General features: G+C 38.7%; 1 protein-coding gene across 7 annotated transcripts in view; it reads left to right on the top strand.

The window, feature by feature from the left end:
* LOC100244294 (uncharacterized) overlaps nt 1-23,609 on the top strand; it is a 63,389-nt gene that overhangs the window by 6,170 nt on the left and 33,610 nt on the right. For 3 of the 7 annotated variants that reach the window (XM_059734632.1, XM_010667109.2, XM_010667110.2), the window contains exons 2-3: nt 16,431-16,499; nt 17,003-17,080. The exons of 1 other annotated variant lie outside the window; for it this stretch is intronic. In XM_059734632.1, the coding sequence (XP_059590615.1) occupies nt 16,431-16,499; nt 17,003-17,080 (147 nt within the window). The remainder of the gene's footprint in view (nt 1-16,430; nt 16,500-17,002; nt 17,081-23,609) is intronic. 3 more of the 7 variants (XM_059734635.1, XM_059734633.1, XM_002264689.5) reach the window with 1 other exon arrangement.

Genomic DNA, 23,609 nt, shown 5'->3' on the forward strand with positions numbered 1-23,609 from the left:
TCATGGCATGCCTGGCACGGATGGGAACATGCGTCACATGTCTTGGCTCGGGGCATGGCACTATGGTAGGGGGTTGTGGCACGCATCATCTCACAGGCGATGATACATGTCATGTATGGCTCTTGGCACGCGTCCTCACACGGGTTGTGGACGTATGTCTTGGCGTCTTCGTAGGGGTTGTGGCATAGATAGTGGCATGTGTCACATGTCACGTGTCTTGGCACGGGTTGTAACACCATGGTAGGGGGGGCCATAGCACGCGTTATAGCACCATGGTAAGGGATTGGGCTGAGGCCCCATGGTAGTGGTCGTGGCACGTGTCTCGTGTCTTGACTCGGGCTGTGGTACGCGTTATACGTCTTAGCACAGGTCTTGGCATGCGTCACGTATCTTGGCAAGGGCAGTGACACACGTCACGTGTTTTGGCACGGGCCGTGGCATGCGTCCCATGTCTTGGTAGGGTCGTGGCACGCTTCCCGTGCTAGGCCATGGCACGCGTTGTGTGGCACTACCGTGGCATACGTCACGTGTCTTGGCAGGGTCATGGCATGCTTCCTATCACGAGCCATGATAAGGGCAATGACATGCATCACGTGTCTTAGCAAGGTTGTGGCACGCTTCCTAGCACGGGCCATGGCAAGGGCACTGACACAACGTCTATTGGCAAGGTCATGGCACCATGGCATGGGTGGTGTGGCATGCATCACGAGTCGTGGCACAGTTGTGGCTTAAACGGGTCATGCCACAACATGGTATAGGTGTGTCTTGCCACGGGCCACAGTACATGGCATGTGGATTTGTGTCTTAGCACAGGCCGTGGCACCATGGCAGGGGTGGTGGCACACATCATGGCACGATGATGGCACGTGTCATGGCACGGGTAGTGGCACGCAAGTGTCTTTGGCTTGGGCCATATGATAGTGGTCGTGGCATGCGTCACATGTCCTCAGGCCATGACACCATGGTAGTGGTTGCGCCACGTGTCTTGGCATATAGGCGTGGCATGGCATTGCTAAGGCACTTGACGCACGCCACCGCTCGTGCCAAGACACGTGACATGGCCCTTGTCGTGGTGCCACGACATGTGATGTGTGCTACAACTCGTGCCATGATGAGTACCACGACCCCTCCTTATCTCCTATTGTTTAGCTAAAATAAAGAATTGCAATGGTCCTTGCGGATGCTCACGCAATGTGATTTCTTCCCAGAGGAATGTCAAAGTGAAGAAATCCAACCATCTAATTAGTGACGCGCATGAATGGATTAACAAGAATCCCACTATCCTTGTCTACTATCCAACGAAACCATAGCCAAAGGAAAGGGGCTTGGCGGAATCAACGGGAAAAGAAGACCTTGTTGAGCTTGACTCTAGTTCGACTTTGTGAAATGACTTTAGGGGGGGTGGGGGTGTAGGATAACTAGAAACGACGAAAGTGAAATACCACTACTTTTAATGTTATTTTTACTTATTCCATGTGTTAGAGAGGTAGGGAGCATCCCCTCATTTTGGACCCAAGGCACATCCATGCGCGTCGATCCTGGTGAAAGACATTGTTAGGTAGAGAGTTTGGCTGGAACAGTTCCAGCTCCTGACTAGTTTGTGTAGGAGTGGCCAAACTCCTTTTCATTGTCAAGTCCTTGACTAGCAACAAGCTCCCTAAACTTAACCAGGTCGGCTTTCCTAAACTTCGAAGAAGCTTTCAACATCACTTACACGCCTTTTTCTCGGAGCAATTCCCATTTCATTATGCTCAAACTAGCCAACGTACTAGTCTTGATCAACACTTTCGCTACGATCATGGACAAAAGTCTGTGACAAAATCCTAAAGTAGAACCTTTGCTCCCACTTGAGCTTCTCCTCTTCCACTTGAGTAGTTTCTTGTGGAATTCTTTCAAGTCTTATCAAAAGATCCATCACTACACTCAAGGCTCATTTTTGCCGACTTCTAAGTGCCCTTTGCTAAATAGAGACTGGAATAAACTTTTATTTATGGGTGTTGGGAGACCCTCAACCCTTTTTTATTATTAGTAAGATAGATTGTCTTAAATTTGTAATAGGATCATTTTAAACTTGGTTTTTCATTTATATGGAACCTCTTGAATAAGACATAATAATAGAGCAGATCTGTCAAAGAATACTTTACCATGAGCTCCCAAAGCACGCTTAGTCAACAGTTAATCTCTAGCACAAAGTTTACCAGTATGACCATGTGTACTGGTTTCATTGTATCTTGCCTACTCCTCTTTAATTGACCTATTTGTACCTAGCTAAAATCTATACCTTAGGCTTAAGGGTCCTAAACCAATATCCCATTCTTCAACCACAGGGGGACCTTTTTTCTTATCATCATCAACAAACTCCAAAACATATCGTGTATCTTGTTCTTTAAGCATTCAAATGCCTTTTGGAGAGTTTCAGTAGTTTCCAAACCATTACTTTAGTGAAATGATCCCAAACCTTTTAAGATAGCTTAGTAGGCTTTCTCTTACTTGTACCCTTTGATGGTAATGAGGAGCTAAGAGTGTCTGTTGTCGTTCTTGTTCGTGTGCTACTTGTAGGAGTAGGCATGCTACTAGACAAGTTTTCTTTTAGTCATAAAAAATTGTAAAAATAAAAAAGAAAAAAAGAAAAAATTAAATTAACTAATGTGTAATGAATAGAGAAAACTAAAAATATAGTTTTAAAAAAGAAAATAAATAAAGGAGGATATTTCTTTTAACATTTCTTTTATACTTTACTATTTTTTTGTTAATTGGATAAAATTTAGAACTATATTAATATTATAAGAAAATTTCTATTATGAGCATGGTTTTTTGTAGTATTCCCATGACTATGGTGGACCATCATCTTTTTCTTTAAAAGGCACAATGAGTAATGGAGAAAGGCAAACCACACTTTAATTTGGATTCAATTGTTAGATGTTATCATATTTTGTCTTTTATTTATATGATGCAATGTTTGTAATATATTAAATTAATTTTATTAATTATTCATTTAAGTAGTAACATTGTTGAAAGTTTGCTAATGCTTTCTTAAGGTAAGAGCAATAAAAGCAATACTTGTACATAGTTTTCATACCAAAGTAGCTATTAAAAGGATTTTATGTTTTTAAAATTGAAATAGCAAAAATAAATAATTTTAGGAAAATCCGTTTAGAAAATTTTCTATGTAAATTTGAAGTTTTTGGCTTATTTAAGTAAACAAGTATAGATGATGATTTGGTGAAACCAGCTAAATCTAATTTTAGGTTAGCAAATTTGATTGAAGGAGACCCAATTTCCAATGTTATTCACTTGGGAAGGATGACTTCTTCCATAAGGGAGATGTTCCATAGTCAATGCCTTATTGCCCTTGCTATTTATTTAATTAAATGAAAATAAAAACATATGAATGAGTTACTAAATTGTTCTTTTTCCAAAGATTTCTTTGGTTGGGGCAGTTAGGAATAAAAACTAGATATCTTTCATGGTGAGCTAAGCTATGGAAAAAGTAAGGATGATCCTGATGCTCTCAACAAATTTGATAAGCCGCTAATGAAACTTTCCTTGTCAAAGATAAACAAACTCCTTGGCTAGACTATGACTTAAACAGATTCCTAGAGTAATTGTTCTCTAAACTCATTTTTTCCAATCTCAATCACAATAGCATAACTGGAGAGTGAATGAAGACCAATTTAGAAGGTTAACACAAGAAAAAAAAATTGTAGATGATTTTGTAGATGAATTCAAACTTACACAACAACACTAATTTGTTTTGAAAAAATGATCGTTCCAAGAAATGTTTTGTCAATTTGGAGAGAACTTTCATAGGAGAGTATAGGGGCGGATTAGAGCTTCATGTGTAGTTTTCCCCTTTTCATATAGGTATGTATAGTACGCAAAATGACATTGATTTAATAAGACCAATGTATGTATATGTTGGTTTGGTTCAATCCATTTGGATTATTTTTTTCTAAACCAAACACCAACTTAATCAGTTTTGCTACTCTTAAAACTTAACCAAACATTTTCAAGTTAAAAACTAAACCAATTAGGTCGGTTTGGATCGGTTTTGTGGGTTTTTGGGATTTAACTTACTTTCCCACTAAAAATTCCCTTGAACTCTTTAGGTTGAACATAAAGAAGAATATGAAAGACAACTTCTTCCTCCCAACTTCCCTTAGGTGAACCTTACTAATCTTTCCTTATAGGCTCCAACCAAACCCAACTTAATTATAGTACTATCAAAAAGGAGATTTTAAGCATTGTTTTATATATCTTAAATTTCAAAATGGTCTTTCAAATAAAAAAATTTTAGTGTATGTTGATTGCAAATCAACAAAATCAGTTTTGCAGAAAGATATTAAGAATATAGCTTCCAATTATATTTTTGCTAGATGACAAGTTAATTTAAATATTTTATTTTTGAATTGAATATTAAAGGAAAAAAACAACTCAGTCCTTCATTTCCTCAATTATGAGTTTTCGTAGGATTCACGAGATCATAGCCCCTAAAAAGGCAACCCAACCCTTTAAATTATGTTATCAACGTTCTAAATTCAAAGCTCTTCAAAGCAACTTAAAGAATCCTTTAGTGTTTCAAGCACCGTGAAACTCCCTTAGAGTCTTTAGATTGAGCAAGAAGAAGAAAAACAACTTTCTCTTTTTTTCGAGTATTCCTTCTCCTTGTGGCCCTATCGCTATCATTTCTAGTAAGTTCTTAGCTCTTTATCAAGATCTTTTGGATCAACCCAAGCCTATGAAGAAATAAATTTCCCATTTATTTTAGGGTCTTGGACCTTGAAGTAGGTCACTCAGGCTTCTTTCTCTCAAAAGGAAGTTGCATTTTGTACTTCTTTAGGTTTAAGAAAATAAGTTGTGGAAGTTGCCAACCCTGCACCAATTTCTAAACCACACCTTTAGCAAAAGAATTTAAATCAACCTAATATGATTATTGAAAAAAAAAAATTAAGCCAAAATCCAACGATCTCTTAAAAAATCAACAATAGTATGAATTTATTGTGGTTGATACTAATTCTATCAAAATTAAACATCATCTATAAATTTGATAATTCGAAGTTTGGATACTCCACTTATCATATCCTTAAAGTCCTCACAATTTCCCAGTAGGGAGGTAATCCTGATATCCTAATAGAATTTTTTAAACCTTCTAAACCAAAAAATTTTAAATATTGGGATTACCAGTGTGCTTGGTTTAATGCTTTCCTTATTTAGAACAAGAGCCTCTATCATTCATGGGTGTTCTATTTCCTATTGGTTTGACATTTGGTAGAGTTATTTTGGCCCAACCATAATAATCCTTTCAAAGTCTATTCTTTAGGGTTTTGAAGTCCTTCAAAAAAATTATGTTCCTCGCAAATTAGCATGGATAATCCAATTGTCATTGAAGAAGTCTCAATAGTTTTTCCTTCACTAGAAAGAACTTTTAAGACAAAATGGTGGGATGGATTGAAGAATGCTGCTTCAAGCCTAAATATTAAAAATTTTATTAGAATCATGCCCAGTCCCTAATCTTGGAGAATATGCCTCTGTTACTCATTAAGACCTTAAATATCAAAATCTCAAAGACGATCTCTCTTTTCTCTCCCAAGAAGAAGATATTGATTCAAAAAAGAAATAAAGATCAAAGTCTTCATCAAACGACTATCACTAGGAAAATGAAAATGATTGCGAATGAATCCTTCCTCCCATTAGAAATCAAAGTAATCCATTATTGCCTTTAAGAAAAGCTCCACTAAAAGCAAGATTCGACTTAGACTATAATTGCCTTTAAGAAAAGTTTCATCAAAAGTAAGATTCACTCCAAGTTTTCAAACAAAAGTCAAAAGTGCTATGGTAAAAAGTGAATTTTATTTACTATTCAACTCACATGATTCTTAAGATTTCTATTTAAGGGGGCTTTACCTTGGGTTCGAAGATGCAGTTTTCCTATCCCCTTCTTCATAAATTTATAATCCCCTTATTCTCTATCCTCTTTGAATGTAAGCAAAAGAATTCTCATTTGGAGTCTTCTTGTAAGTTATCTCTTTCTTGCAAGATATTTCTTTAAGATATGAAGATGCTTTCATATTAAGTTTTAATATTCATGGTTGCTTATTTTATCTATATCAGTCTATGTTTTCTCTATATTTTCTTTGAAGTTAGATTTTTAGCATCATTTACTCACTCACTCTTTACCACATTGTGTGTGTGTATGTATGTATGTATGTATGCATATATACATGTATATATATATAAATCAAGAATATATTTTGTTTAATGTAAGAGGTATAATTCTAAACATCATGATCTTTTTTACCACTTTGTATGAAAAATACTGTGAAAAGAGAGAAAAGGGAGAATCCCTAATTTTTTTTATTAAAAACTAATAATAATACACATTGGACTTGGGTATATATATACATGCTAGTGGGACCCACAATACAATAAGGAAAAAAAAAAAAGTAAATAACTAACTAACTATATACACTATCTAACACTCCCCCTTAAGTTGGAGCATATATGTTATATGCACCAAGCTTGTTACAAATGTATTTAATTTTAGGACCTCTGAGAGATTTAGTAAAAATATCTACTAGTTGATCATTTGAATTGACAAAACTAGTCGCCACACATTCTGATGCGATCTTCTCTCTAATGAAGTGATAGTCAACTTCAATGTGTTTGGTCCTTTCATGGCCGGGGCAGGAGAAGGCAAAGGGATAGGAAGTGAGTCAGCAGGTACCTCGGCCAAAGAAGGGGGAACAGCGACACGATGACGGCGATGATAAACCTGAAGTGGGCAGGAAGACACTACATCAGGTGGGGAGATAATGGGAATTACGACTTCAGAAACAGGAAGAGACTCAGAGGTGGAGAAGAATGGTGAGTCCTCAAAGAAGGTGACATCAGCGGAGACAAAGTAGCGATGAGTCTCAGAGGAATAACAACGATAACCCTTTTGAAGTCTGGAGTATCCCAAGAAGTTGCATTTTGTGGTTTTGGCAGAAAGTTTGTCCTGTCCAGAAGTGAGAATATGAACAAAGCAAGTACAACCAAAAACACAAGGATGAAGGAAATAAAGTGGTTGGTCAGGGAAAAGAAGGGAATGAGGAATCTGATCGTGTAATACAGATGAGGGCATACGATTAATCAAATAACATGCTGTAAGAACAGCGTCCCCCCAAAAACGAAAAGGAACGTCACTATAGAGAAGGAGAGTACGAGCTGTCTCAACGAGATGTCGATTCTTACATTCAGCTACCCCATTTTGTTGAGGAGTATGAGCATAAGAAGATTGATGAAGGATCCCATGTTGGGACATAAATGAAGTAAATGGTGCAGAAAAATATTCCTTGGCATTGTCACTGTGCAACACACAAATAGAAATATATATATATATATATTTCTAAGTAAACACATATATTAACAAAAGGCAAAAACGCCGCATAGCATACAAGGAGTATATGAGGCGATGAAGGCCTCACAACAAAAGACAAAAGAGACAAAAACCCACTAACCCTTAAATGGAGGCTAACCACTCCAAGAATCCTATAAGGGAGCGTGGCTCCGCTTCACTATACAATTTTGCCCACCCCCACACATTACAAACAAAAGAATTCTTAATTTTCTGAATAGCTAACTCCCCCCTCCTAAATGTTAATCTATTCCTCTCCTTCCAAACCGTTCAAAAAATAAATAACGGAATGGATCTCCAAATTTTCTCCCTCTTTTTACCCACAAAAGAACCCTTCCAGCTAAGAACTATTTCCTTTACAGTTTCTGGAAAGACCCACTAGGCACCAAACAAACCAAGGACAATCTCCCACAACACTCTAGCCACTGTACAACGAATGAGCAAATGATTTCCATTCTCCTCTTTGCTACCACATAGATAAAAACGATTAGGGAGTTGCCATCCTCTCTTTTGAAGCCTATCAAGGGTAAGAACCCTTCCCCAAGCAGCTTCCCACGCAAAGAATGCTAATTTAGTTGGAACATTCTCCACCAAATGCCATTTTTGGGAAACATGGAGACGCTAGGGCTGATCAGCAAGCTATACGCTTCCTTAACGCCAAACTTCCCACTTTTTCCTCCCTTCCAAAAGACCGAGTCCTCCTCCAAGGTGATTCTTTGACTCCTTAAGACTTGGAGTAATTCGCCTACCACGTCCAACTCCCAATCTTTGAAGCCTCTAATAAACCTTAGATTCCAATCTCCTTGACCAGAATTCTAGTCCCACATATCCCCCACTATGGCGTTCCTTTGGGCAGCCACAACAAAGAGTTGAGGGAACCTTAGAGACAACTCCACATCCCCACACCAAGGATCGGTCCAGAACCTAATTCTGGTGACTTTCCCACATTAAAAGCCATATTATCCTAACACTAATCAGATTCCTTTAGAATTTCCTTTCAAACCCCACACACCAAACGCCCCATTTGCCTTCTTAGTCCTCCACCCAAATTCCTCTTGCCCATACTTTGCCATAAGCACTTGCTTCCACATCTCGTCCTTGGCCCGAGCGAATCTCCACACCCATTTTCCAAGCAAAGCTTTGTTCAAGGGGACTAACTTCCTCAAACCAAGCCCCCCCTCTCCTTCCTCACACACCCTCTCCCAATTGACTAGGTGGGCTTTTCTTTCCATACTTCCCCCTCCCCACAAAAAATCTCTTTGCAGCTTTTTTAGCCTTCTTGCCACTATTCTAAGCATACGGAAGAGGGACAATTGATATAAAGACATACTAGCCAAAGTACTCTTTATGATGGTGATTCTTCCACCTTTGGAGATATATTGCCGTTTCCAAAGGTCCAATTTCCACCTCATCCTTTCTTCCACCCCATCCCACACGCAAGAGGCTTTATTGGACGCACCCAAGGGCAGCCCCAGGTAGGTTGATGGCAGTTGACCTACCTTGCATCCCAACTCCACAGCCATCTCAAGAATCTCTTCCACCTCCCCTACTGGAATAATTTCACTTTTAGCCAGATTTATCCTCAGCCCCTAGAACGGCTTCAAACCAACATAAGATCCAGCTCAAGTAGGTCATGTCTTCTTTCTTTGCCTCATAAAAAACTATTGTGTCATCCGCAAAGAGAAGATGAGAAATATTGGCAACCGGCCCACTACCCCTCCGAATGTTGCACCCGGAAATGAATCCCCCTTCCACAGCCCTCCGAATAAGGGCACTCAGAACCTCCATTCCCATGACAAACAGATATGGGGATAGAGGGTCGCCTTGCCGTAGCCCCTTTGAGCTAGAAAAAAACCCAGCAGGCACCCCATTTACTAAAACTGAAAATTTAGCAGTTGAGATACAACTCCTCCACTTAGCCCCGAACCTCATTTTTTGCAAAACCCTCATCAAGAAATGCCAATTAACGCTGTCTATGCCTTTTCAATATCCAATTTGCAGATCAGGCCTTTCTCTCCTCTTTTTTGCCATGAATCGATCACTTCATTTGCAATTAAAGATGCATCCAAAATCTACCTTCCCATGACGAAAGCATTTTGATATGGGGAAACCACTTTAACAATCACATTTTTAATCCTATTGGCCAGCACCTTGGCCAATAGTTTGTACAGCCCGCCCAAGAGACTGATAGGCCTGAAATCCCCCAGCTCCTCCGCCTCTCCTTTTTTTGGCAAAAGAACCAGGAACGTGTTGTTGAGGCTCTTGAGAAAGGCATTTTGCTCATGGAACTCCTTGAACATCTCTAAAACCTCCTTTTTCATGAACTCCCAACAGAATTGTCAAAAAACCACCGTGAAGCCATCCGGACCTGGAGCCTTGTCCCCATTCATGTCCATTAGGGCCAAATGGACTTCCTTCTCCATGAAGGGAAGCTCTAAGGTATCCGCTTCTTGCTGACTGATCTGATTCAAAATTACCCCCTCATATCCGCCCTCCACTCCAAGTCTTCCGTTAGTAACTGTTTAAAGGCGTCTGCAATTCCTATCCTTACTTCTTGCTCCTTTGACAGCCAAACCCCACTGACTTTTATTCTATCCATGGTATTCCTCCTTCGGTGTGCGTTTGCCATTCGATGAAAATAACCCGTATTTCTATCCCCTTCCCTTAGCCATAACTCCCTTGATAACTGTCTCCAATGTATCTCCTCCAAATTAACCCACTTAGCATATCCTTCTTTTGCTTCTTTTTTAATAGAGGTTTCCTCCTCTCGCTTTCCACTTGATCCCAATATTCCACTTGTTGTAAAGCAACCAATTTATTACTCTCCAAACTCCCAAACACCTCCCTATTCCAGATTTTTAAGTTGTGCTTAATCACCTTCAATTTTGTAGCCAGCTTATAGCTAGCCCTTCCACTGACCGACATCTCCTGCCACCAGCTCCGCATAAGGTCTTTAAACCCTTCCACTTTCAACCACATATTCTCGAACCTAGAAGGTGAAAGGCCTCTTCTTATGCCACCCCCCTCGATTAGAATTAGGAAATGATCCGAAATAGGTCGAGGTAGTCTCTTCTGGATCACATTGCTGAACTGATCAAGCCAGCTGGGAGAAACTAGAAATTTGTCCAACCTAGCCCAGGCTTGATTATGAAGCCCTCCACTCCAAGTAAAATATCCTCCTTGTAGGGGAAGGTCAACAAGCTTAAGGTCATCTAAAACCTGAGCAAACCTCCTCATAGCTGAGGTGGTTCTCTTGTCTACTTCTTTCCCCTTGGGATAAAATAATATTAAAATCTCCCTCTACACACCAGGGTTCTCCCCAAATTCCTCTGATTGCCCCAAATTCATCCCAAAGGCACTCCCTATCCTCTTTGGTGAAAGGGCCATAAACTCCCGTAAACACCCAGACTACCTCATTTTCAACATTTCTGAATTTACATGAAATTGAGAATTGACCCTTCTCTCACTCCAATATTTCTAAGGACCTTTTGTCCCAGCAAATCAACACACCTCCAACCGATCCAACAGCTTTTAAAGCTCTCTCCCAGTCTAAAAATCTCCCTACCCCTAAACTTTTCACCACCCCTTCTGTCATTAATTGGATTTTTGCCTCCTGGATACAGAGCAAGTCCACCTTCTGTTTCTTAACAAAAGACTTTATTATCCTCCTTTTATTATTGTCGTTCACACCCCTTACATTCCAACTCAAAAGTTTGAGATTCATTATACAATCGTTAGTTGACCCCCTCTACCCGTTAGATGACTGTTCTTCTTAACATTCCCCTTGTAATTGATTGAACACTCCAACCTTTTGAGCTCCCTTTCGAATTTCGATTTCTCCAACATCCCTTTGCTGTTTATCCTTTCCCGTCTTTTTCTAATCTTGATAAAAAAACCTAGGATTTCCTTTTCTAGGCCTTCTGTTGAAAATCCCAAAAACTTGCTAAAATTGGCCAAACTACTCTCCTCCCAATTAATCTCCTTCTCACCCCTGAGATCTTAGGGCTCGGCCTGAACTGAATTCCACTCCAGGTTTTGAACCTCTATAGCGGCGCAATTAACCTCAACCAAATCCCAGCAGCCCTTTCCACTCACTGTAGACCCCCCTGCAACTGCCAAGCTCAACATGTTTTCTTCCTGAAGGTTCTCCCTCATCTCCCCCGAGTGGTCATAAAACTCCCCCTTCGGAGTCCGACAAAAAAAAATAGAAAAGGAAAGAGAGGACCCCGCAACCCTTAAATCCCACAAGTTTGAATCAACCCCATACCTTGAAGCTTCTTCCACTATCGCACACTCTGCCATTGAACTCTGGACGACCGGCTGCTGCTTCCTTCTTTCCTCCTTCTCTCGGCACCTTATGAAATCCATCTCCAGATTAAAAACCAGACGGGCTGCATCACCTCTGTAGAGTTGGGCCTGAGAAGGCCCAGGACTGTCCCCTAGCGTGATTGCAAGCCCATGAGACAAAAGCTCCAACCCATCGGAGGCCCGCCCCCTCAGACGGCCCACACGCTAGCCCTACAACAATCGACTCAGCCCCCTTTAAAAATGACGGGCCTTGCACAGATGGCCCATCGGCCCACTTCAAGCCCACGGGACCTTCAACCGGGCCAAACGAACTCAGCCCATCACCCGCGGATCCAGAACTATGACGGGACCACCTGCCCGAGATGGGCCCGATTTTCAAAATCTTCTCTGCCCTCCCCTCCCACCTGCCCTCCCATCGTATCATCTAATCGGCGTTGTGCCTTGGGCCAAGCGTCCGACATTTGTCCCACGCGCAACCCTGCGCGTGTATCTCCATCACCCCTAACCTCCCCATTCTGCCGTCCAAACCAGTCTCGATTGTCCCCCTATTTCTTCCTCAGCGACGACGAGATCTCCTACCACAAAAATAGGGCGTAGACCTCCCCCTCAACCCCGATCTCCAACGTACTCGGCAAATCCTCCCCATTCGTTTTTATCAGAACCTTGGCCCACTCAAGATCCTCCTTCCTTTCCGTTGAGGAGTCGATGCCTAAGAACCCGTCGCACGCTTCCCTCACTCTCCTCAGAATTGACGGAACCCATAACGAAATTGAGAGACCTAGAATCCTTACCCAAGCTTCATTCCTAGCTTTTTTCTCTGTTGAACATCCAAATTTCGGACTCCACTGCTCCAATCCCAACTGAATCCCTCCCACTGATCTCTCCCCCGAGGCTAGGACCCTCTTAGCTTCCTCCACAATCTCAAACTCCAGAAGAACACATCCCTTACCCAGTCTAGCCATGCCTAATTTACCTTTCAACCCCCATGCACTTGCCACTGACCACCCTAACCTCTCCAAGTCCTCTTCTCGTGCTGATCTAGGATTCCATTTTCCTACCAAGCAATGCTTCAATCTACTCACATTACTCCAGTTCCTTTACCACCTCCGCATACGACTTGCCTGTGACCCTCACTTCTTGGTTATTTTCCTTTTTTTCGAACCAAAATCCCACATTCCGCAAGGACTCCACCATAAAAACCCATCCCCCCTTCTCCCCCCTAGCTTTTGGAATACAAATGCTAAATCTCCTCTTCTCCATATCGGTTACCCCTAGGCGGATGAAACACCCTACCCTGTTAACCTCTCTCACCAGAGAGTAATTCCTCCCTTTTTCCTTCCAACCGCTTTCCCATCTTCCTTCTTTCCCATCCCTTATGCACTGAATCAGCCCTTCTATAAACAACCCCACACTCGCCGGGCCCAGGTGGACCCAAGACAAGATCCCTCCCTTGTTTTCCGAGATGATAACTTGGATCTTGCCTTTTCTCTCCTCGGCTTCTACTTCGAACACCTTCGATTCCACCACAAATCTGCTTCCCTTCCTCTTCCCACAATTCTCAGCTCAGCTCTCTCCCTCATCGCCTTCGCTCGCGTGCTCACTCTCGCTCTCTCTTATGAGGAAATTTTTTTTTTTTTTTTTTAACACACGAATAGAAATATTGAACTGGGTTTGGATTTCAGTATAAAATTTCTGGAAAATAGAGAGTAACTTAGCTCGATTTTTCATTAAAAATAACCAAGTACATCGAGAATAGTCATCAATGAAAGTGACAAAATACTGAAATCCTAAAGTAGACACGGTTCGACAAGGACCCCAAACATCAGTGTGGACAAGTTCAAAATGAGACTTTGCCCGATTATTCAAACGCTTTGGGAACGAGACACGAGTATGTTTCCCAAGCTGACAGGACTCACATGCAAGCGACGACAAAAATGAAAAAGGAGGGACCATTTTTTGGAACTTGGATAGACTAGGGTGGCCCAGGCGACTCTGGATGAGGAGGGGAGCATCAGTGGAAATGCAAAATGTAAGAGTTGAAGGCTAGGTGAGGTGATAGAGGCCTTGAGACTCACGTCCTATGCCAATCGTCTTCCCCGTACTCCGGGCCTGCAAGGTCACAAATTTATCAAAAAAAGTAATAGAGCAGTTAAGAGTACGAGTGATTTTGCTGATGGAGATAAGATTAAAGGAACACTCGGGAGTATAAAGGACAAAAGTGAGAGGTAGAGAAGGGAGAGGATGTGCCAAACCAATGCCTTTAGTCACAGTTTGAGAACCATTAGCTAAGGTAACAATAGGTAAGGTAGAGGTAGTAGTAATAGAAGAGAAAAGATCCTTATTACTAGATATGTGATCAGAAGTGTTAGAATCCAGAATCCAAGATCCAAGAGAAGATGTGTGGGTAAGATGGGCCGAAGCATTACCTGTCTGGGCAACAGAAGTAACAGAAGCTGACTTGGTGGCCTAATAGCGGAGATAGTCATCATATTCACTGTCAGTGAGGGAAATACCTTGAGATGTGGAGGAGCTCGGAGGCTGAGGCGGCTAAGGATCAGATGACTGGGCCACGTGGGTAGTGCGGGGAGGCTGCCCATGTAACTGATAACACCGATCACGAGTGTGGCCAAGCTTATTGCAATAGGTGCAATGAGGACGTTGGCCTTTACCTCGGTTACCACTGCGTCCTCCTCGAGAGTTAGTTTGAGAAACTAACACAGAAGAATCTAAAGTGTTATCAGATGGCAAAGTCAAAGTCTGAGTGGAGGAGATACGGAGGAGGCGAGCAAACACATTATCCAAGGATGGAACAGAGGAACTACCAAGAATCTGATCGCGGACGGTCTCAAGATCTGGTTGGAGGCCAATAAGCGTAAGAACCATGAAGAACTTGTCAATCTGTATTCGTTGATCCCCAACATTAGTAGTAAGAGGCATCACGGTCAAGAATTCCTCCTTAAGAGAGGCAATCTAGCCACTATAAGTTGATAAATCCATGTCTTGTTGTCTGACATTGACAATAGAAGAAGCCACCTTATAAAGACGTTGGATATCATTCGTGTATAACCCTTTCGCCTGATTCCAAAATTTAAAGCATGTTTTGTAGGCCCGAAGATGAAGCAGAATCTTAGGATCAACTGATTGCCATAACACACTACATAACTGTGCATCTATTTTCCTCCATTGTACTTTGTCAACCTTAGGGATATTTGCCTCCTGCGTAACAAGGTGATCCTTATAACCTTGACCCATAAACCAAAGCTCCATAGAGGCAGACCAGGACAAATAATTTTCACTGCCAACCAATTTCTCTAAAGTAATCATAGGAGATCCAGATATAACAGAGGAAAAAATGGAACTTTTAGTAGTCATATCTACTTATTTGGATTGAAGAGAGTCTTAATACGACTTCAGATCGCAGCTGAAAGAAGAGAAAACCAAGGATCTACGGCTATGAGAGACCAAATAGTAAAGAAAAACAAACGTGGCACTACTAGAAGGGTAGAAGAACACTTCCGAAGACACGTGCAGGGCTCGGGGTGGAGGGGAAGTCACCGGAGGTTGTCGGAAAGGTTGTTTAGAGGGTCGGTAGAGACAAAAAACCCTAAAAAATGCACTTGTAGGGCTCGAATGACACAAGCACAAATGGAGAGTGGCTAGACGGCGTCAGGCGAGGTTGGAGGTGGAAGCGCGTTGTCGGAAATTGCTCCATGCGCCCTCACGTGCCGGCGTGTGAGGTTTAGGCCGCTGGAGAAGAAATGCGCGTGACTAAGAATCTCCCTCCGGTGCTTTGACAAAACTTGAAGATCTCCTCTTTGTGCACCTGATGGTATGGTTGGTGTCGGAAAAGGTCTTCGCCGAAAAAGTTGCCGGCGGTGAGGGTTTTTTGACAGCGATACGGTTGACCAGAAAGCTTTAGGAGATGGGGAAGGTCACCGGAATGAAACATGATCACTGAAAGGTTTCCTAGAATTGATTCACAGATAAACCAGAAATGATTAGGTTTTTTTTTCTCCCTAGGCTCTGATACCATGTGAAAAGAGAGAAAAGGGAGAATCCCTAATTTTTGTTATTAAAAACTGATAATAATACACATTGGACTTGGGTATATATATACATGCTATCTAACACTCCCCCTACAAATACAATAAATGTATATATATATATCTTTTAAAATTGAGAAATCAAGAATATATTTTGTTTCATTTTAGAGGTATAATTCTAAACATCATGATTTTTTTTTACCACTTTGTATGAAAAATGCGACTTATTTATTGTTTTAGGGAAAAAATATTGAATCCATTATTGTCTATGTTATTATTTGAAACGGTCACTGAAAGGTTTTCCAGAATTGATTCACGGATAAACCAGAAATGATTAGGTTTTTTTTCTCCCTAGGCTTTGATACCATGTGAAAAGAGAGAAAAGGGAGAATCCCTAATTTTTGTTATTAAAAAATGATAATAATACACATTGGACTTGGGTATATATATACATGCTATCTAACACTCCCCCTACAAATACAATACATGTATATATATATCTTTTAAAATTGAGAAATCAAGAATATATTTTGTTTCATTTAAGAGGTATAATTCTAAACATCATGATTTTTTTTTTACCACTTTGTATGAAAAATGCGACTTATTTATTGTTTTAGGGAAAAAATATTGAATCCATTATTGTCTATGTTATTATTTGAAAGTCTTTCTTTTTCTTTAAATAGGTTCTTATTCCATCTGAGAGTAAGACACTGCACTTTTATGAAGCAAGATATTTAGCACTGTTGGAAGAGGTATTGTTTTCTTCTGATCTTATCTTTGCATGCTTGAATTTTTCATTTTATTTTTTTTAAGGATCTCATATGCTATTATTGATAATTATCTTATCTTTTGTCTTGAATGTTTTTTTAGGGCATATCCTATGTATGTGTGTTATTTTTTAAGCTTCATCTAATGCTTAGTTTATGGGAATATAACGCTTATAGATTATTTCATAAGGGTAGCAAAGATGTGGTTCTATTTATTACTTTTTTATTCTTAGTTTGGAAGATCAACATGTACATATGCGTTAGGCTTAAACCAAAACTAGTCTTTCTATGCATGAATGATATAATATGATGTTTAGTGAAGGGCTTTCTTGCATCGTATTTGAAAGTATCGACAAGTATCTACAAATAAATTTGTCTATGTCAGTTCAATCTCTAGGAAATCTAAATTGGTTATTGTGTATATTTTAAGTGTATTGGTAATTAAAGAGGAAATTGTGATTTTTCCAAGTGTGTATTACTAGGTGTAGGTTGGGGGAGTTCCATGGTTTGGGGGGCTCCTGTTAGGGGCATTGCAACTCGCTTGGTGGTTGGTAGTTGTTAAGAAGGTGGGTGTTTGTTTTTATTTTCCTTCTCTTGCTTGCCATTTGGCCTTAATTGTATACTTCGTGTGTACTTTGATGAGCCTTTTTCTAGGCATCTTTAATATATTCTCCTTTTTACTATAAAAAAAAAAAAAAGATTAAAGAGGAAAACCTTCTACAATTTAAGGAAAAGGACCTTCCTTTGCCTTAGACAATTTAAGAAGGCATCCATCTAACATATGAGGAACATCTTGTAGAATTTGAAGAAGAGGCCTCCATCTCACATATGAGGAACCCTCTTTTGCCTTGGGAATTTAAAGAAGTGATCCTTTGCCTTCGTAAATGGAGAGGTGAGAATCCTTCCTATCAACCTTTGATCAAGCTCAATAGCTTTTTGTCAACAACAATAGAGCATTATGAGCACTTAAAGAATCTCATTGTTGGGCAATCGTAATCAATGATGCAGACAAACATAGACTAAACTTAAAAACATTTGGATGAACAAAATATCCACTTCCTAAATTATTTTGAGCAAACTTCTAAGCTTATCCACTTCCTAAATTATTTTGAGCAAACTTCTGAGCTTCATTAAAAGAGTAAAATCATTGAAATATTGGAAATTGAAAATATACTCCTACTTGAAATCCTCTTAGAATAACAAAGAAAGAAGTCCATTATTCTTTTTCAACAAAATAATTCTGTAATGTGATTAAGGAATTCCTAAATCTACATTGTTGATAGGAAAAATGTTAACATGTGGTTTGCCACTCTTAAAAGCTTTAGTGGCCCCTTGTGGAATGGTTGTAGGGATTGATCCCTAATAGTTAAGAATTCCTTTGAGCAACCATCATTGTTTTGTAACAATATATTATTAAACTTTCAAGATAAAAAAAATATGCTAAATGATTATCTTTATCTTTAATATGTTCAAAATGTACTATATAGCCATTACATGTAATAGTATATCTACAAGATTTAAACTCTTCTAGTACTTCTACTTTTTCACGTTGTTTATTGTAAAAAGTAACTATGTCAATTTGTTCTTATAGTGAAAGGTTTGTTTAAAAACAACCTAAAGGTATTTAAAGCATTAATTATTCCCATTATTTCCAAGTCTATATGCTTGTGATCTTTTATTTGGGTAGAGGCATCCATCAGGAATAGTGTGGTGTATTTAGAATACATTGAGAGATTGATAATGCCAACTTCAACATTATAGTGCAACTATGTCTTTGACATATTCTATCTTTGTGTTCAATATCTGAGTGCTTATACTTCATCTCATAAGGATATGGAGTTGCTATACCTATACCTATAATATTGATATACCTATAATATTGAAACTTAATGAAAAAAGTTAAGATTATAGGCATAATTAATAAGAATTTTTCTATTGTTAATAGTAATTGTAAACTTATAATCACGTGCTTGTTGTGGTACAATTATCTTGTTTTTGAAATGATAGGAAGATGCCTTAGTGGAGGGACGCATTTATAATTGAAGAATTTATTGATCAATTGGCCCATTGTTTCTTTGATAGCACATGAACATATCTTTCACACAATTGGCAGATTGGATTCGATAATTAAATACTTTGCATTTGTCAAAGATGTGTTAGCGCATCACTAGATTGACCACTACCTGAATTGCTTTTGAAAAAGACATGTTGTTTTCTTTCACATTTACTAGCCTTAGATGCTCATATCGTAGTTCAATAGGTTTCCTGCTCCTTGAGGTGCATATCAACAAAGTACAATCAATGGAAAAACAAAATAGGTGTAGAAGCTAGTATACCAAAGATAAAACAAAAATAGTGTATGAATTTAGAGATTTGGAAAGATTGTTAGAGAATGTAGAGAAAATTGTGCAATAAATAAATAAAGAAATGAGATAAAAGATTATTATTATTATTATTTTTTGGATGCATTGGAAAACAATTGAAAAACTAGCAATTTATATCCGTTGGGTCTATAGAGCAATTTCCACAAGCCATGTCTTCAACCTCAATATAGCATGGTGTGAAGGATTGTGTTGGCATGACAGGCCAAGTCTTCAAGCTCAATGCAACATGGCATGAAAGACTGTCGACACAGCCTAATCCTTCAATGGGCTGGTCATTCAACCCATTTGACATTAGATCAGGGTTTGAGATTTCAGACAACCTTCATCTGCATGAAACTTTATGATTATAGGCCTATGCAAATACTGACAGACCTATGTAAATACTGACATCAAAGAAGAATTACCGTTAAGGATTTCTAAAGTTCTAGAAACTAGTTTTATTCTAATTTAGTACAGAAAGTTAGGATCAATTTTATTTATTTGTGTTAAAAAAAAGGTGTTTGTTCCTAACATATAGTAAGTTAGTTGTATGGTTTGTTAGTTCCTATTTTATAGCTATAATTTAGTACAGATAGTTGTATATAAATAGATATCCGTATTCCTATTTCCTAAATGAAAAAAAATATTAAGAATTTTTCATTCTTCTTTCCAATCTTGTTCACAGCATCAGAGCTGGTTCTTTCCCAAGACTAGTGACTTATTTGCAATCTAGTTTCTTCACCAGATTATAGAAGATTATTCTTCTATTTCTTTCATCTGTTTGGAATGATTTAGCTATTAGGAGTAAGTGAAGATGAAGTTTCTAGAGAAAATATGAAATCTGATAAAACAATTCTAGTACAAAGTTTTGGAGACAATTATTCCCTGCAAATCACCTAACACCGATTGAATAGACAAGAATTCTTGCAATGGTCTCAATTCGTGAAACTTTTATTAGAGGAAAAGTGAAGATAATTTAATTGATAGGCTCATTATACCAATTCAATTAGAAGATGATCCAGGTTTTTCATTGTGGAATTAATAAATTCTATGATTATGAAATTGCCGGTGTATTCTATGGAGCTTGAGATTGGACAATGCTTTCTCTTCTTGTCAACCTCAAAACAATTGTGGGATGTTGTAAGTGAAACCTACTCAAATTTGCACAACTCAGCACAAGTATTTGATATTGAGATGAAGACTTGAGAGACCGAGCAAGGAGATCAGAGTTTACTAGCTATAATAGCATTCTAAAATGTTTATGGCATGAACTAGACATATTTTATGATCTTTGTTAGAATATGCAATAATTCATTGGGATAGACATTTTTTCTGTGATTAACTGTATATTTACAGCTATATTATTCCCATTGATGTGTTCTGCTATGTATAGGAAGTTAGGATTTTTTTTCCTAGTTTAGAACTTTATAGGTTAACTAGTGTATTCTATATATCTTGTAATATTTTTTTCTAAGTAACAAATCATTTTTTTTATCACTCTTTCACAAGTTTACATGGTATCATAGCCATTTAGGCTCTTAGGTTTACTGGCAACCTTCATTATTATTCTGTTTAGGTAGAGTTAATAGCCAGCATTTTGTGTCCTACTTCATGACCTTCATCGTTGTTACCTTTTCCATTTATTTTTCTGTTCACAACCTTCATTGTTGTTATTTTTTTGTGACCACCTAAAAAAATCTCCTCATTCAGCTCCTACCGTCATATTCTCCTTCAACCATGTTTGAAACACCTAAGCCCACCAACACCACTTCATTAATAGCTTCTTTCACCGCCCAGGCATCCATACACTCTGAAAATCCTACTCTGCAAATCACCACATCAAAACTAAAGAGGCATCCATATGCTCTGCAAATTTCTTTGAGAAGCAATGGGAAATTCAAATATGTTATTGGGACAGCAAAACCGCCACTTGAAAGTCTTAGCTACTACACTCCATGCAACCTGAGATTAGTAAGACATATCTACTTTTTCCCATGGCTAAAGACATTTGGGAGGTTGTTAATAAGACCGTTCAAAGGTTGGTTTCACCTCCCAAGTTTTTCAGAACAAGCAACAGATTATGAATACCAAGCAAGGGACTTCAAGTGTCACGGAATACTATAACTCTCTCAAAGGGTTATTGATGGAGTTAGATCTCTACCAAAACATGGAGATGGAGTTTGCTGCTGATTCAAAGAAGATGGAAATGCTGGAAATGGGACGAGTCTTTCGATTTTTGTTGGGACAAGTAATCCTGAATTTGATCAAGGATGGGAAAGAATACTAGGAAAAGACCTTTTTCCTGATCTTGATGAAGCTTTTTCACACATTCATGGGGAGGAAAGTTGTAAAAAATTGATTGGCAACAAAACTGAAAATTGTGGAAGTCTTTACAACAGAAAATTTTGCTCTAGCAGTGGCTAAACAAAATCAAAATGCAAGTGACAACAAGAAGTCAATGGACAAGGATAAAATGTGGTGTGACTAATGCAACAAATCAAGACTAAAGAATCCCGTTTGGGCTAATTAAGAAATTATTCTGGTGATATATTTAAAATACATGTACAAGAATACATTATATAGACAGATTACAAAAGAATAGATAAGGAAAGAATAGATAGGAAAAAAATCTCTACAGCCATACAGATATTTACAGCTAGAAATTATCTCTACATCTGTACAAATATTTACAGCTAGCAATTATCTCTACAGCTGGACAAATATTTATAACTAGCACTTAGGATAACAGCTCCTAGGATCTCCTGAGATTGCCAACAAAGATGAGCCATGTGTTGGAAGCTACATGGAAAGCCTTAAAACCTGAAACAAATTGGCAACAAAGGAGGAAATCAGCCTACTGGATTGGGACAAACCAATCCACAACTGTTGTTGAAGAAAAATCAGCACAATTGGGGATTCAACAAATCTGATATTAAGAAGCTGAAAAAATTGAACTAGTTGGAGGATTCTAATGCAAACATCAAATTCAGGTTCAAGTTCCATGACTCAATTAGGTACAAAGGCTTCAATTTCTTTTCAAAATAACTCCAATACCTGGATCATTGATTCAGACCAACATGTATAAATTTTTTTCCAGCTACTTACCATGTTCAGGAAAACAAAAAATCAAGGTAGCTGATGGATCATTCTCCTTAGTTGCTGGTGAAGGATCTATACACATTTCACCCACCTTAACCTTACACTCTGTCTTTCATGTCCCAGATTTAAACTATAATCTATTGTCTATTGGAAAAATTACAAAAGATTTGAATTGTTCCTTTAAATTCACCCTTACAGGTTGTTAATTTTAGGATCATTTGGGGAATATGATTGGGCATGGTAAATTGAAAGATGAACTTTACTACTTGGAGACCAAATGGAGAAATGGAGGCGAAGAGTCTCAATGCCTGGTTTCAACCCACAAAACTGGTTTGAACCAAATCCTTCTTTCGCATGACCATTTAGAACACCCCTCTTGCCTTTGTTAAAAAGGTTGTTCCCTATCTTGTTTGAGAAAATAAACATTAGCAAGTTCGATTGTGAATCATGTACTCTTGCTATACTCTTGCTAAACAACATCGCGTGAGCTTTCCAATAAAAGAGATTCAATTTGTTTCCCTATTTGGTTTAATTCATTTAGATGTTTAGGGCCCATCTCATGTTACCAATATTTCCAGTGCTCATTGGTTTGTTACTTTTATAGATGATTGCACTAGGACCACTTAGGTTTATCTCATGAAAACCAAGTCTGAAGTGCCCTTAATTTTTCCTACATTTCATAAATTTGTTAACACTCAATTTAGAGTCAAAATTCAAACACTGAGATATGATAATAGTAAAGAATATTTCAATCAAGAGTTGATGAATTACTTGAGCAATGAAGGCATTCTATATCAGTCAACATGTGTCAATACCCCACAATAGCATGGAGTGGCTGATAGAAAAAATAGATGTCTTTTAGAGGCAGCTCATGCTCTCTTATTCCAAATGAATGTATCGAAATGCTATTAGGATGATGCTATACTAACAGTTGCATACCATATTGATAGAATGCCGACAAAAGTCCTAGAAAACCAAGCACCAGTGAAGAAACTCATGACACTATTTCCCAACTTTCAAGGTGAAGAATTTCTGAATTCCTTTATTGATTTTTTAGGTACACACCATACACATATATATACACAAATGACTGAATAAGAAAATATCAATCTAGCTTGATTCTCTCCTAAAATTAGGAAACTGAATCATCCTAAATGATCTCTCCTTTTTTATTCCTAAAATATTTTCCTAAATTAAAACCCTAACTTTGAATGCCAAATTTCAACACTCCCCCTCAAGCTGGAGAATATATATCATATAATCCTAGCTTGCAAGTTAAGTCTTCGAAGTTAGGCCTAGGTAAAGCTTTGGTGAGGATGTCTGCGGTTTGGTGCTTGGTAGGAACATAGTTCAATTTAACCGTCTCACTAGTCACCTTCTCTGTGATGAAGTGTCTGTCAATCTCAACATGCTTGGTCCTGTCATGATGCACGGGGTTCTTTGCTATGCTTATAGCTGCTTGATTATCACACATCATCAGAATTGGAGATGAACTCGTTTGTCCCAGTTCACTAAGAACCCTTTTTATCCAAATCCCTTCACAGATTCCCTGTGCAAGAGCTTTGTACTCAGCTTCTGCACTACTTCTGGCTACAACTGATTGCTTCTTACTCCTCCAGGTAACAAGATTTCC

The sequence above is a fragment of the Vitis vinifera genome, chromosome 18 (genome assembly GCF_030704535.1).
Source record: "Vitis vinifera cultivar Pinot Noir 40024 chromosome 18, ASM3070453v1".
Taxonomy (NCBI): domain Eukaryota; kingdom Viridiplantae; phylum Streptophyta; class Magnoliopsida; order Vitales; family Vitaceae; genus Vitis; species Vitis vinifera.